At 31.1% G+C, this 17337-nt stretch overlaps 1 protein-coding gene across 1 annotated transcript; it reads right to left on the reverse strand.

Moving 5' to 3' along the window:
• Positions 1-5500: 5500 nt before the first annotated feature.
• LOC111983118 (protein SOB FIVE-LIKE 5) lies at positions 5501-7258 on the reverse strand. Its single transcript, XM_065768163.1, has 4 exons — positions 6377-7258; positions 6172-6249; positions 5998-6071; positions 5501-5860 (listed from the first exon to the last, which is right to left on the reverse strand). The coding sequence occupies exons 1-4, from the start codon at positions 6800-6802 to the stop codon at positions 5827-5829; spliced, it is 612 nt and encodes a 203-aa protein (XP_065624235.1). The 5' UTR covers positions 6803-7258; the 3' UTR covers positions 5501-5826.
• Between the last annotated feature and the right edge of the window lie 10079 nt (positions 7259-17337).

Raw genomic sequence — 17337 nt, forward strand, 5'->3', positions numbered from 1 at the left:
TTGAGATATGAGTAATGAGTTTGAGATATGAGTTTTGAGTGATGATATTTGAGTAATGTGTTAGCCCCAATCCAAACAGCCTCTTATTTTCACGGTTATATCCAATATGTATTGCGCTTGATAAGTAGACCAAATGTAATTCTCTAAAAAAAAGAAAATAACTTTTAAAATTTATGCAAAGCCCAAGCCTAAACCTTATGACCCAGTTCTGAGGTTCTGCCAAGTGGTACACTTCTTGAAAGGAGAATTTAACTCTCACAACAATCTTTTGAATTGTCATAATTACTTTTTTGGGGGGGGGGGGGGGGGGGTGTGAATGCATTATCATTAACTTATTACTCTTTTTAGATACAACATCAGTAATTTACTAATTAAACTTCAAGTAATAGATAAGATAGGAGGGTGTTAATTATTAATGACTTTTCGTAACCTTTGGTATAATTTTCTAAAAGCAAAGGTTCTTTTTTAACCTTGACAATCAACCATTGGGCTTGAGGTTAATATTCTATGTTGAATCATTGATTGTAGACATGATCTTATACTGAATAGTAATAAATAGCAGAAATGGTAGTTACGAAATTCTTGGTAAATTGAAAGAATTATCATAAAATTGTTAATCTTCCTAAGCAAGTTCATGTATTTGAATTTATGAAAAGTAGATGAATCCATTAGAGGTGCATTGGTCCAACAAAACTAGGCTAATCACTAACCAGGTCTCTTCCATCTAATTAACATATAAATAGAGGACAATATCAAACTTTTTATTTCATAGCGATACACACAAGTTTGTGACATCTTAACGAAAAAAAAAAATTGTCAAAAAAAATATTTTTTGGTGCCCAATTTTTCATTGTGTTGAGGTTGTGGCACCTGTAGTTGCCACAATTGTACCGGTGGCAGCGACAGTGGTACTAGTTTTGGCAAATGTGGTGGCACCCGTGGTAGCAAAATCTACTATAGTTATTGTTGTGAGGGCAATCTAGAATATGGTTTCTTAAATTCAGCTTTTGAAAAGGAGTATGAGTATCCATATACATAATTATCTTTGGCAGTTTACTATGTAAATTTACAAAATATTCTATGTATGATGAAGATTTGAAAGTTTTATGAGGGCATCCATAAATATGTTCTAAGAATCACTTTCAACCATTATGGTTTTTGGCTGATAAGTGACTGCATATTGCAAAAGGTTATTATAATATTAGGTTGGGATACATACAAAAAATAACAGTGTTGCTAAATTTGAATTTTGCACTAACTGTACTCACTAGAAAATTTTCTTAATTTTGAGCTTTAACAAGATTTGATTAAACATTGACGTTTGGAGGATAGTGTTATTTTTTTTTCTTTTATGTTGATGTCTATAATTCCTTAAACATTGTAAAGCACTTCTACAACACATGATGAAGCACTACATAGACAAAGGATACCCCGTGAATAACAATAATAGAATTAGCATTCTTTGCAAAGAGAATTGAAATATTCTCAAATGCCACATCTAAGATAAGAACAAAATAAATATTTAATTTTTATTTCATTTGGTATAATTTTTCAAGACTTTTCAAATTTAAAAAATGAATAATATTTATTTCCTTTGGACTTATGGTTTTTGTAAAGGCTGAGTTTGACTGCGAGTGTTTAAGGCATGTATTTTGTTTTAGAATTTTTTAGAATTAAGGAGAGAGAGAGAGAGAGAGAGAGAGAGAGATTTTGTAACAACTTTATTTTACAATATTCCTCTAAATATTTTTTTTCCTCATTCCTTGAACTGAATAATTATAATAGTTATGTGTATGCAATTTATAATTGTCGCTTCATACGACGAACTCATTACTAATAAATTTTTATAACAATTATGCTATAATATATAAACAACATTCTTCAAAACTATCTTACATAAAATATTACAATATTATATGTGCATCGCATGGATAACTTACTAGTTTTAATTATGCGCTCTGCTACTGCTGTCATTCACATTATCGGATTCATAGAGTACGTCTTTGGATCTATTGGACTCCATATTTACTTTACTTTGGGCAATAAGAATAACTGAGGGAGTTTAGTCCTGCTCCTTGAATATCTAATTTATACATGCATATTATATGCATACTTGGTGTTTTTATTGAATGTGATTTTTAACAAATTTATTGTTGAACTACGTTATCTTCTTAGTGTGTATTTGGATATCACTTATTTTGCTGAAAATTGAAAATTATTACTAAAAATACTGTAGCAAAATTTTTTTATTGCTCAAATTTACTGTTCACCCACAATTTGCACTTGGTTGGTCCATGGACCAGCCAAAAACACAGCTTACCAAAAAGTAAACGTAAACGCAACTTACCCAAATGGAGCTTTATATTCTCAATCCCAGCAAAATATCAAGTTGATCAACAATCTATAATTAATTAATTATCTTTTCTATAAAATGTTTAAATTTCAAGTTTTTTGCATTTTAAATTACATATAAAATATGAGTTTATGATTGGATGGTAAATAATTTATGATTAACTTGAAATTTGGCATGTGTAGGAATAGTAATTCAACAATAAGATTTTTCAAAATGTTAATTTTATAGAGAGTTATTAAAAGATTTTTTATTTTGTTTTTTATTTTTTTATGAATAGTTATTAAAAGAAGTAACCAAAAAAAAAAAAAAAAAGTTGCATCAAATTTAATTTGATCTTGACCCTTTTAAGTCTCGAAGATCCAAATTGTGCTTAGCTGGATTGAATTTAAAGTAAAAAAACTTATTAAGTGTTTTTAAATCCCGCTTCCCAAACCAAGCATAGAGATATAATTAAAGGAATATTTATACGTTAAATTTTGAACTGCTATGGGGGTTTTACTTAAGAGATTTTTAGGTCATTTTCAGGACTTTGTTACTCCAAATTCTTGTCGGCAATGAAATTCTTGACAATTTGATAGTCACTTCATTTTTATTGTGAATATAATTTAATATTGCTTCTCATACTCTTTATGGAAAGAATTAATTCATGTTCAAACCTTGGCTTGGACATGATCCTAAATACTGGAAGTGTTATGCATAAACAAGGAAAGAGGACAGCAAACAATCAATTCTGCTTAGGTATAGAACATAGGATATGTATACTAGTGTGTGTATTGTGTTATTCCTGTAAGTTTTACTATAGGTATAGAACATAGGATATGTATACTAGTGTGTGTATTGTGTTATTTTTATAAGATTTACTATTTGTAATGTATATCACAAAAAAGTGTTGTGTCCATAATATTTTTATAATATTTTCACAACAAATAATAGATGGTAAGTTATTACAGGTTTTAATTTGATTCCTACTACCGAAATTACATTTTTTTTTTCACCAATAATAACCCGTAACAACTTACCATTTTGAATTTGTTGTGAAAGTTCTACATAACATTTCTCTATATCATAATAGAGTTTACATTAAATTTCTGGTCCTATCACAAGAAACATCACATTGTTAATTAAAGCAATGGAATCACAGCTGGCTATATATATATATATATAGCCAATCTAGCACACACTTTGTTTAGATTTAGATTCACTATGTATTTTTACCTGCAAATGCAAGCTAGACCGTTGGTTGTGACAATGAACCAAGCGTGTTCATGCTTGCTGATTCATAACATATTCGCGTCCATGGCAGAGATCTGATAAGGGATGTGAAGACTGTTGTCTTAAGAAATGGGAACACTCAAAGCTAAAATGACATTGGAGACAGAACTAGTTATTAGAGTTAGACACATGTAAGAAACAACAAAGACCCTCCCTTCCCCTCATAATGTTACAGAAAATTGAAGGTTTTGTTTTGGCGGTGGTTGAAAAGGCAGAAGAAGTTTCTCCCATACCTCTTAGATTCTTATCCAATATGATGGTGGAATGCGCGCAGTGAGGCATGCAAAGACTTATTATGTTCACCTTTTATTTTATTTGTCTAATTTGTCTTTAGCATTGCTCAGCTTTCAAATTATTATTATTATTATTTGCATTTTATTGACTACATGGAAGACTTCCACTACTGAGCTTGAGAATTAAAATATGATAAAAGAACATGTGGGCAGGGATTAGAATTTGACATCCTAAATTCCCAAGTGCTATCTTTTCTTTACCTTTTCCAATCTTTCTAGCAGAAACCCAATTTATTTTATGGGAATAGTTAGAGGAATAAAGAAATCAAGGGGAAGACACATTATTGTGCATGACATCAAGTCCAATGACAGCTTCAAAGCAGACAGACTTGGAAGGAGCAAAAAATACATATACATATAAATCTAACATAATTAAAAATACAAGATCCTTCCAAATGAGATAAAGATGACATATTAAACAAAATGGGGCATGTTCCATTAGGTCAGGAAGATCTCAGGCAGGATCTCCTGGTCTCTAAAAAGGGTCATGAAGATGCATTTGAAATATTCTCACGTTAACTTTGGCATTTTTTTTCTCATCTCTGTACCCTGTACTCACTGCCCATCACACCCATTATAAACTTTTCATCTTTCTGTCACATTTTCATGTGCATATTATGCGTAAATTATGTGTTAATATGAGAAAAGGAACCATGAGAATAGATATGCAACCTTTTCTCCCTTGTCTGGACTCTCAAAGACGTGTCTTGTCCTTGTTAGTGTGCAAGCCTTATCTAAGATTTGATTCTTCTTTCAACAGATAGTGAGCTTTTCATTAATGCATTTCAAGAATCCCACCTAATCAATGTTAAGTGTGTGACAATTTATAGCATATATTTTGGATCATATTTTTTAGTGAGTAGCCAGTAGGAGTTCGGTAGCATAGTACTTCATTTTGTCTTGCTTTGTTGAAAAAAACTAAATTTATGTGGTAAAGAAATAACAAATGCATGCATCTAGAATACTCAGATGGATTAGTAAAATGGATTACTCAAAAGTACATGATAATTCTTTGTCAGTACTCTCTCTCTCTCTCTCTCTCTCTCTTTTGCTGGAAGATTGATATCCTTTGTAAGATTTCTTAAAAATTTTATTGTGAGAAAAGCAGGGCGTGAAAGATACGAAGGTGATTTAGAAGTTGCAATCTACAAGCGTCAGTGATCATGACATATGTGATATATGGCTTTATTTTGTAGAAGGTTGGGAAAAAAAAGTGAAAAAAAAAAAAAAAAAAGAGGCAAAACATACTAGCAAATTAGTAATGTTAGGGACACTATTTTTCACGATTATTAACATGACTTGTTATAGTTGGAGTAACCTGACTTTTATTATGCACTAATTACTGCAATTGTGAAACCAAAAAAATGCTGAAAATATAATAAGCCTCAAATGTTCACTGCACTGTTATGAAAAAACATCCATCTCCAAAGCAATTTTCCCATAAGTTTTGGAAGCAGATATTAAGGTTTGCTCTACTGAATTGCAAATATACCAAAAGCTAATATCTTCAACTTTTCCTCTCATTGTTATTTGAATTATTTCTAGCCAATAAATTATAAAGATGCAGGTGGTACTGTGGAGGCAGAAGAGTGCATGGGGCTCCATTTTGAACAAGAGCTGGCAAGGTAGCAAAGAGAGTACCACCTAAAGACACAGTTGATTTGTACCCTTCTTTGACAAGAAATTAAATTTTGCAAACTAGAAATTTATTTCCATCTTTTCCTCTCAGGTTGTTTACCACAGCATTGACAGCTAAAAGCAAAGAAAAGAAAAGAAAAGGCAAGGAACAAGATCCCTTTTGAGATCAAGTTCCTTTTACTTTGAAGACCATTCCATCATTTCATTCAGAGCAGCTTCTGTAGAGTTAACAACAACAACAACGTCAGCAACACAAGTAGTGAAATCACCTCATCTCATTCCAAATTTCTTCCCTTCAAACCACCTGTGTACAAAGAAGGAAATTTTCAGTTAAATAATTACAAAGAATCAGTATTGACATGTTTATAGCTAAAGCATTGAAACTTTTTAAGACTACTACACTATTAAATTTTAAATAAGGAATAATAACAATTACTCAACTGGGTGTTCTGAAGTTGGTTTGCAGATAGGGAAGACTGTAAGAAACCAAAGTGGTGTTGGAATGCTGATGTCCCCTGCAAGAATTCATGAATTATTCACATGCTTTGGATTCCAACAGTTACAGAAGAGAAATAAAAGTTTTAATCAAAACCCGGAAAGATTTAGGCAAAGTACCTCGAAATGAGTTGCTGAGAAACCTTGTGAAAAATCCAAGACACTAACCATTGAAGCTTGATTATTGGTCAGATTGTTCTGGTAAATTGTCAAGAAGCCATTAGAATAAATAAATAAATCCCATGAACAATAAACTGTTAATTGCAATCATACCATATTTTGATTCAACATTGTTTGTGAGAGATATATATGTGAAGTTACTTACCCTGGAGAAGTTGATGACAGGAGAGCTAGCAGTGTCATCAAGAAAAGCACTCATTTCTTGATCTTCACGGTGTCGGTGTGCTTTGCTTTTCTGCCTTTTCCCAACGTTCTTGGCCAATGTGGAGGGTCTAGATGTAGGATAAACGCACCCATTATCACCATTAAAGTAACCTTCATCTTCAGGGAAGTGTGGAGGCCCAGAAGATGCATCAGAAACCATAGACAAGTCTTCTTCTTCTTCATCATCATCTTCTATTTCTACAGTCTGTTTATCTCTTTTATCTTTATATTCATCACAAAAACTAGCTTTCCCATTAACAAACCCAGTATCTCTACGTGGATTATTTGGAGAAAGATAAGATTGTTCTAAGTACAAAGTCCAACCAGATTCACACCCACTGCTACATTCTGAAGCCAAGACATTCATTTTCCCCTCACTTTCCTAGAGAGAAATAATCTGTGTAATAAGCTTTCTTTATCAAGAAAGAGAAATAAAAATAGACAATATGATAGTTAGATAGTAAGAGTCACTTTCCCTTACTCTCTTGCACTGATCTACAAGGACATTGAGAGAGGATGTACATATGTCTCGCTATTTTTGGTATTCACCAAGTTATATAATGTAGTAGTAAGATATAGAGCAATAGAGGAGTGGGGAGTGGGGGTGGAAAAAAAAAAAAAAACCAAAGAGAATCAGACTAAAATCCTAGACTAGTTTTGTCCTGACTCTCACCTATGTGAATGAATCAAATCTGCCAGTTGGGTGGGTTATAGTGGGTGCATGTAAAGATAGAGAGAAGGGAAAGCCACCACTTCTTCACATGCTAGACAGCGAGGCGCTGTGTACCCTCTTAACAATACCGGGTACACGTCCATTTTCCCCCTTCCATGGTATATCATATATTGGACACCTATGACCTATAATGTCCCTCGTGTGTCAAATAATCGATGAAAAATAAGATACTTTACCAACTGAATCAATTGAAACCGACTGCAAGTGTGACAATGTTTAATTTAATTAATATGGTTATTTTTATGGTTTTAAAAAACTCGACAGACCGAGAATTGGACCTAATTCGGTCCAATAAGAACTGAAAAAAAAAAACAAAAAAACAAAAAAGAAAACTTGTACAACTGGAAACCAAACTCAATTTTGATTCTTTAACCGTCGCAATTTTTAAAAAAGACTAAACTATGTCATTCTTGACAAGTTCTTTCTAATTAGAGGTATTAAATCCACATTTGATATATTTCATACATACATTTTCCTCCTAGAGAGGTTTTAGTACATATCTATATCATTATATATTTTTTGTACAAATTTGGAAAGGAATAATGCTGTTTTGACTATATATAACAGCAGATACTTTCTAATATTTTCACTCTCCTCTCTTTTCCCTTCTCCGAAACATTGCATGTGTAGAGTTTTAATCAATTGGAGTGGGGAATTGGAAGTGTTTTCTAGCTAGTCAGAACTAAAGAAGTGACATTAATTTTTTGTTTTTATACATGTTACTGTTGTTACTGCATGTCTTCTGATTGGAGGCTCTGGCTCTCTCTTCCTTCCTCTACCCTTAACCCAATAAACCATGTAAAATATATTTTGGGAGAGTCTTAAAAAGAAGTTTTAGGCATGAGAACATGAGTGGAGTGCAGACTGTAGAAATTTCTTGGGGCAAGGAGTGTAAGTGTGGTGCAGTTGACTGGGTTTTTATGAATCCACATGCCATCACATTCACAACCTCAGAGAGCCTCTCTCCTTTGCCAAAAATTACTCAGCCTCTAAGAACTCACACACGCATGTGGGCACGTGTGCATATGCATATGCGGCCTCCCACATATTCACACACATGTATGCACGTGTACACGCACTTCAACTTAAATTGTTCTACTAAATTTTGCTTATAAAATTGTCAATTGTGTGGTGATCCTTTGTTACTACTTCCAATGTAAAATTCTTCCTTTGTTTTTCATTGTGATTACTTTTTTTCCCCTTGAACCCTATATCTATGCATTACAATGCTCTTCTTTTTGTTTTTATTAGGCCTTGAATATTAACATGAACTAATATGCCTAAATGGTCTTCTCCTGTTTTCTTGTCATTCTTTCCTCCTCTTTTTCAGACAAATATATATATATATATATATATATTTTTTTTTTTGAAAAAAAAAAAAAAGTCCTTACTTCACATATACTCTTCATGATATCATAATTTTGTAGTCAAAAGCCTTGTAATTGTTATTATCAATCTGGTCTCTATTATAAAGAGAATTAGGGTTTGAATTTTCATCCCCCACTTATAACAAATGAATTATAAAATAACTAAATAAAAATATCTTCATATTGTAAAAAATTATGACCACAATGTTTGGAGTCTAGTACACATCTAGGGATCCACCAATTAGATTACTGTTTCATAAATGACCTCCTCCAGATCAACAAGAATTTCATGTGATCACATTATGTGATCATTAATTTAAGTATTAACAATAAGGTACCTGAAAGTAACAAATAAGGATGAAACTAATCATATAATCAAAACTCCACCTCTTCCTTCTTTATAATTAAATCATTTTTAGTGCTTGATATCCATAGTTAAAATTCCATCTCTTCCTTCTTTATAACCAATCTATAAAAATATATGAAAACCAAAAAAAAATATATATATATATATATATATATATATATATATAATTGGAAATATCAATAACAACTTAAATGGCCAGTTTTATTTTTTAATATTAGTTTGTAAAATTTTTCAGCTGAACTAGAAATAATATTCATGGAGGCCCACTTTTATTTGTTTTTTTTTTTTTTTTTTTCATTATTTTTAATGAACATTGCTATTTCTATATGCATTTTTGTCCTTTTTCTTTATTGGTATTAACTGAATATATAATTAGTCTATCTGCTTTAGAATTTACCAGACATTCTTCTTTTTTGGAGGATTCTAAGTATTTTTAACACACACAGAAAAAAGAGAGAATTCACCAAGCCTATGTTTACTGGCCTAGTATAAATATGACAAGACTCCCCTCTGTCCTATAATTTTAATATATATCACAAGTGGTGCCTAATTAGATTTAGAATTATAAGCTTATTAAGTGCACATGCGCCGGAAAATCAAGACTTTTGGTTATCATTTCAATAAAATAAAAAGGTTAAAAAGTCTATAACGCATGTGACAGTCAAATAACGGCCGAAATCAAGTACACGCAGTCACGCACTGGACTTATCTTCTCCTCCTCCTTCTTCTTCTTTTCTTTTCTTTTCTTTTCTTTTTGTTGTGAAAGCTGAGCTTATCCATGAATCACATAAAATATATTACTCAATATGTTGATTAGAATTATATTCATGATTGTGTTTATAACAATTTTCTATCATTTTCCGAACTGTTGAGCTTGGTATAGCAACACTTGCCAATGTTAGCCATCACCAATGCAACTAATTTAGGGGTGTCAAATGGGTGAGTTTGGGATATGTAAAATTGGGTTGGATACATAAAATTCATTTACCCATTTATAGCCCACTTAACTAATTACTTTTAACCTGAATCCAACCCAACCCAATTATTATGGGTAAATCCAAACCCATGAAACTTAAAAATGACCAAAGTATTCTTAGAATCCTTTAAAATTACCAAAAATGCCCTCTAAACCTAAGAAAAAGACCAAATATGATCAAAACCCACCAAAAATGACTAAAGTACACTTCAAAACCTAAAAAATGACCAAAATATCCTTGAAACAGAAAATGACCAAAATATCTCTGAAACCTAAAAATTACCAAAATACTCTCTAAACCTAAAAAATGACTGAAATACCGCATAAACCTTGGAAGTGACTAAAATACTCCCGAAACCTAAAAATTGACCAAAATACCCTCAAAAACTAAAATTGACCAAAATACCCCCCCCCCCCAAATCTAAGTAAATGACCGAAATACCCTGAAACTTAAACAAATGACCAAAATACTTCTGCAACCTAAAAATTTCCAATATACTCCCTAAACCTAAAAAATGACCGAAATATTCCCTAAACTTAAAAGATGACCAAAATACCCACGAAATCTAAAAATTACCAAAATGCCCCCTTAAACATAAAAAAATAACCGAAATACTCCAAAACCTAAAAATGACCAAAATACCCCTAAAAATATAAAATGGCCAAAATACCCTCTAAACCTAAATAATGACCAAAATACTCATGAAACCTAAAAAATGACCAAAATACATTCAAACCTGTAAAATGACGAAAATACCCATATACCTTTAAAATGACCCAAATACACCCTAAGGGGCCGTTTGGATGCTTTTTTTTGGTCACTCAATTTCCGTCACTCATCACTCATCACTCGTTATTCATCACTCATCACTCATCACTTAAAAATACCAAGGCTGTTTGGCACCATCACTCACTTCCCATCACTCAATATTTTTCACACTATTTGTGGCCGCACTCACTGACCCCAATGTCAGTTGACTTTCTCACTCTCTCTTTTTTTTTTTTTTTTTCCTTTTCCCTACCTCTCCCTTTCATTTTTCTCTTCATTTTCCTCTATTTTTCTTTGCTTTTCTCTTCATCCATGTTAACATAGTGAAAAGGAAAAAAAAAAAAAAAAAACCCAAGCCCAAAACTTTGTCGTTGTGTTCGCCACGAGTTGGATGAGGTGGGGGCTTGGTCGGCATGACTGGGCAAAGGGATGAAGATGAGCTGATCATTAAAAAAAAAAAAAAAAAAGGAAGAACAATGGAGACCGAACCCAGGAGAAGAAAGAAAGAGAAAAAGAAGGAGACAATGTTAGGAAATTGAGTTGACAATACAATGTAATGGGTCCCACCATGTGTGTTTAATTACAAAAATGCCATTGAGTTATGAGTTATGGAAATTAAAAACAGCCAAAATGTGTTTTCAGTTTCCATAACTCATAACTCAAAAATTAGAGAATTAAATGATGGAAACAGAGTTATGGAAACAAGGTAATGGCCTTCCCAAACGGACTTCTCGCTTTGGGTCCAACCATTTTTGAGTTATGAGTTATGGAAACTAAGAATTGAGTTACGAAAATAGGCCATCCAAACAGCCCTAAACCCCTAAAATAACAACAAATAATCCAAAACTAAAAATACACTGAAACTCTAAAATGACCAAAATTCCCCTTAAAATATCTAAAATGATCAAAATACCACTAATCCTATATGATGAACAAAAAACACCCAAAGCCTCTAAAATTACCAAAATAGAGGTTTGGAATATTTTCGATGTTTCAAGGGTATTTTCGTAAAACTAAAGGTTCTATGAGTATTTCAGTCATTTTGTAGGTTTCGAGGGAATGCCACTAATTTTTAGGTTTTAGGGTTGTTTTGTTAATTTTTAGATTTTGGGGCTATTTCGGTAATTTTTTATATTTTAGGGGTATTTTAGTCTTTTTTTTTTTTTTGGGTTTAGGGGGGTATTTTGGTCATTGTTTAGGGTGTATTTTGGTCATTTTCTTAGTTTTATGGGGGATATTGGTCATTTTTAAGTTAAGGGTGCGTTTTTATAGTCTTATAGGTTTAAGGGGCATTTTTGTCATTTTATAGGTTTCGAGGTATTTTGGCTATTTTCTAAGTTTTGAGGGTATTTTGGTCATTTTTTAGTTGGTTAATTTTTAGGTTTTGATGGTATTTCGATCATTTAGGTTTAGGGGTGTTTTGGTCATTTTTTAGGTTTAGGGAGTAATTTGGTAATTTTTTAGGTCTGGGGATGTTTTGTCATTTTTAGGTTTAGGGAGGTATTTTCGTAATTTTAGGTTTCGAGGGTATCTTGGTCATTTTTTAGGTTTAGAGGGTATTTTGGTCATTTTCTAGGTTTCAGGATTATTTTGGTCATTTTTAGGTTTTAGAGGCATTTCGATCATTTTTTAGGTTTATGAGGTATTTTGGTAATTTTAGGTTTCAGGAGTATTTTGGTCATTTTTTAGGTTTAGGAGGGGTATTTTAGTAATTTTTAGGTTTTAGGGGTATTTTGGTCATTTTTTAGGTTTTGGGGTTATTTTGGTCATTTTTAGATTTATGGGGTATTTCTATCATTTTTTAGGTTTAGAGGGTATTTTGGTCTTTTTTAGGTTTTAGAGTATTTTGGTAATTTTTAGATTTATGAGGTATTTTGGTCAATTTTTTGGTTTCGGTGGCATTTTGAAGTTTAGGGGGGTATTTCAGTCTTTTTATTTATTTATTTATTTTTTTGTTTAGGGGTATTTTGGTAATTTTCAGGTTTCAGGATATTTTGCTCATTTTTTAATTTTTGGGGTATTTCAGTCATTTTTTAGGTTTATGAGATATTTTTGTCAATGTTTAGGTTTTAGGGGTATTTTAGTCATTTTCTAAATATTTTGGGAGTATTTTAGTCATTTTTTTAGGTTTAGGGGGTATTTTGGTCTTTTTAAAGATTTCATGGGTATTTTGGTCATTTTTAAGTTTTGGAAGTATTTGATTTTTTTTTTTTTTTTTTTTTTTTTTTTTTTTTTTTTTTTTTTTTTTTTTTTTTTTAAAGTTTAGGGAGTATTTTGGTAATTTTTAGTCGTTTTGGGGTATTTTAAAGTTGGGTGATTTGTAGAAATGATATTTGGATCATAATTGGGTCTAATTGAATACCTAGTTAAAACACAATAAACATTAATGTTAATTGGGTTTAGTTGAGTTAATACACATTTAACGTAATTAATAATTAGGTGGGCAAATGAGTTTGAGTTGATTTTGCCACCCCTAAATTAATTAGAAGGCTTGTATGTTTATAATTAGGGTAAAATCCTTACAAGAGCAGTGAGGATTGGATTAATATCAGTCAAGTTCAAGACATTTCAAAACTAACTAATTTAACCTCTAATCACCATGATAGATAGTAGAAATATGGATAACGATTTATAGATCAAGTTAGTCTGTTTTGAAATGTATTGAACTTGACTAGTATTAGCCCAAACCTGAACTGTGGGTTGTATTTTTCCCTTGTAATGATCTTCACACATTTATATATTGATAGAATCTTCACATGCAAATTCACATAAATAAATATAAACATATAAACATATTGAAACAAAAGATTGTGAAAATGCTCAGCTTAAAACCTACTAATATATATATATATATATATTTAATTGTTGCAACACGTAAGAGACAATTTAAACCATAGTTTTCTTCATATATTTTTAGAAATCTTCAAAATTAAAAAATACTCTTGTGACACAAAATTCTTGATTTAAGAATTAAGATCCCATTGTAATATAAATCTAGAGGGCCCATGACAAGGGAAAATTATTGTGTACTCTCGGAGTATCATAAATGCGTACTCTTTCCTCTCACATAAATGGTGGATCTCACTAATTAAATTCATGATAAGACCCATCATTTATGTGAGAGGAGGGACTACACAATTATGCTACTCTGGGAGTACCTAATAATTTTCCCATCACAATAAGGAAATTTTAATAGTCATGTGAAATTCCCCCCTTGGATCACTCATTATTAATAGCCATCCAAACATATCCAATAGAATAAAGAGTTAACCAATAAACTTGAGGCACATCCAAATCGAAACTCTTTCTACTATCAAACCCATGAATATTCTCTCTCTCTCTCTCTCTATTGAAGTATCAAAAGTTGTCCATGTCACATCTAGCTCATATTGGCCAAAATTTGACAATTTCCGATTTGGGGCTTTCAATAGCCCTAGGCTGAGCCGATTATGCTGTTTCCACTGCCTCCCCACCAGAGTGAACAAGTCTAAATGAGAGTTTTGCTCCAAAAAAAATAATAATAATAAAAAATGCAAAATAAATCACAAAACAAAACTTTTATGAGTTTTTTATTTTTCTTTCTTTTAATTCATAATTCACGGATCCAATATACATGAAGTGATGAGTTTATACTTTATATCATAATATATATAGATTAGATCCAAGAAAGTTAATGATAGTAATAAAAGCTACCAAATTTTACTCATAAGAAACAAAATATATTGTCAAGTGGTTTTTTCAAAGTTTCCGAATCCACGGTTGAACCGTTTATTCAATGAATCGTGCAAGGAAGAAATACCGAAATTGTAAAAAAAAAAAAAAAAAACCGATTGAACCATACAAAATGGACTGATTTTCTTAGAAAAATACCAAAACACACGGTCTTATTTAAACTGTCTACATTTTTTAATGCTAAGTTATTTTTATCAAACAATCATACTTTCTTTTAAGTTAGGCACTTATTTATGAGGCTCTAATGTTTTTTTTTTTTTTTTTTTTTTTTTTTTTTTTTTTTTTTTTTCTCTCTTAGAGAGTTTTAGCTTATTGTATCTGCTCCCGATAATAACTTTTTATTATAATATCAAAACACCAATCAATTTTTGATGTAGGCAAGGATTAAATCTCAGATCTCTTATTCAACCATAAAAAACTTTACCAGTGGAACTAACTAAAAGTTAGTAGTCAAAATGACAATTTAAATATCTCTTTTTCAAACATTTTTATATTAAAAAAAAAATCTATACCTGAATAAATGTTCTTAATCATAATGTTCTACTCATTTAATCTTTGGTATAATTGTACATTTATCATTTATGTTTAAATTGAATACTAGCTCATTTTTTATAGTATATCTTTTTTTTCTTTATATATATATAGAGAGAGAGAGAGAGTAAAGAATAATATTTTTTAGAACACACACAAAAATAGTAATACTAGGTTTAATGGTTTTGACAACTATAGCTTATATTATTTTTATGTTCAGACTTTTAACTATTTCAATTTTTTTTTCCCTTAAAATGAAACAATTTAGATCTCATCCAAATATATATATATATATATATATATTTGAAGATGACAAAGTCCCTATTTTTAAAAAACTTTTTAAGTCCAATTTTTTTAGTGACGTGTCTTTAATTTCTTGTTCAAAATAAATAGAATATTAATGGAATTAAGGTTTATGAATGCATGTCTTGAAATTTGTCTTAAATACTCAAATAGTAACCGGTGGTAAGGGTTGAGATAAGTATCACATTGATACGTTGTTAAGAAATGGTGTAAGAAGAAAAACAAGAAAATGTTTACCTCCAAATTGGTTTAAATAAAAACTCCTCGAACCCACCATGTGGCGGAATATTACCTCTCCATGTACAAGGTGTGTGGAAGTTCAGGAGGGAAGGAATTTAAGGGTACATGGACGATTTTATAAAACGCCACATATATAATAGGTTAAAGGAAATTATTCCAAACAGGTTTAAAGATAAACTTTGTACGAAAAAAACAAAATGTAGATGCACCAACAGATTACAATCCTCTCAAAATAATTCACACAACAAATTTTCAAAGAGGAGAATGATCTTATTCTATCTGTCGTTTGCATGTAAGGGATGTTTCGAGAGGTGATCATTATCCGATACGTGATGAGAATTGTTATATATATATATATATATATATTATGAAACACCATAATGTACGTGGTGAGATTTGTTATGTGAAAGCATTGAACAAGACATCACATCATTGGAAAGGGATGGATCGATCCAGAGGTTTCCCCTCACCCAATAGTATTCCTCTCTCACCCCACATCTTAGCTAGCAAATAGCAATAATAAGGTTTTGCCCATCTTTGTAAGATTGGAAAATGATAAGATGATGTCACTGTTCAACATCTTGTTTTCTTTACATATCAATCTGTACTTGTAGAACCTTCTCTCTTTTTTTGGGATAAACTACTTGTAGAACCTTCAGAGATTAGTTGAACAGCAAAATTTTAAAAACAAAAAACAAAAATAAAAAAATAAAAATAAAATGAAAGAAAGAGAGTAAAGAAGAAGAAACAGCTAGATAATAAGCTTAAGCTGTGTTCTTTTGTATGTGACCAACGAACACCATAAATGGAAGATGAGTAAAAGAAATTGCTATTCCTAGGCTCAGTCTAATGTCCACAAAGTTCTAAGCAGGAAAGCAAAAGCTTGAAATGTTATATATAAATCTTGTAATTTCAATTCCTCTCAACCGTAGTAGAAACATTTTTTAAATGGGGCTAATGACCATTCAAAGTTACTTGTAAAATATACTTAACCACATTTGCACTAGGAAAAACTTGATGTGGGACTTAGTACATGCCTTCACAAAACACTCATCCAATGACAATCACATCCAACCTGCTCCATACAATTCAAGATACCAAATGAAGATACTAATTGTGATGAATTTTTTGGTATTTTTGTAGGGGCTCGATTAAAGGACAGTAGTGACTAGCGTTGAGTTAAAATATATATATATATATATTTAGATTTAAATTTATTTTTTAAAGAATTTTTATTTTTTAAATAACCTTCAATTTATTTATTTATTTTCAATTAAGATGTCTTTTACTTTGTTTAAGGTGGAAAAGAATGAAAATGAACAAATACACAATTCCTCTATTAACATTGTTTTTTTAATAAAAATAAAAGGATAAAATGAAAAGTTTTAAAAATTAATTAAATTAGAATAATTTTCATTTCAAATTCACTCAAATTGAGTATTGAGAGAATAAAAAATATTGGAGTTAGATATTAGACAAGATTTTTTTCAATTTCTTCTCTTTTCATATATAAAGCGGTAATCTTGAATTGACATATCAATGCATATCAATCTTAAAATATCTCCTCCCACTAGCCAATTCAAATTGATATTCAAAACTTTAATCATGATTCATGCATGACATATGACTCAACTAAAGGGCAAGTGTCAACTCATGGGTCATCAAATTTCAAACACCAATATTTTCTAAGATCTTTTATGTTGGGTCAAATATAGCAAGTGAGTTTATTATTTTGCCCAAAAATGTGAGTTTTTGGATGAGACCTATTTGGGAGAGATATCCTAGGCTTCCTTAGGGGTTGTTTGGTTTTGTGTTTCTATCACTCGTTACTTTGTTTTCATTACTCATCACTTAAAAATTGTGGGATCCACAAAGAGAAAGCTT

This window comes from Quercus suber, unplaced genomic scaffold (genome assembly GCF_002906115.3).
Source record: "Quercus suber isolate HL8 unplaced genomic scaffold, Cork oak 2.0 scaffold_897, whole genome shotgun sequence".
NCBI lineage: Eukaryota > Viridiplantae > Streptophyta > Magnoliopsida > Fagales > Fagaceae > Quercus > Quercus suber.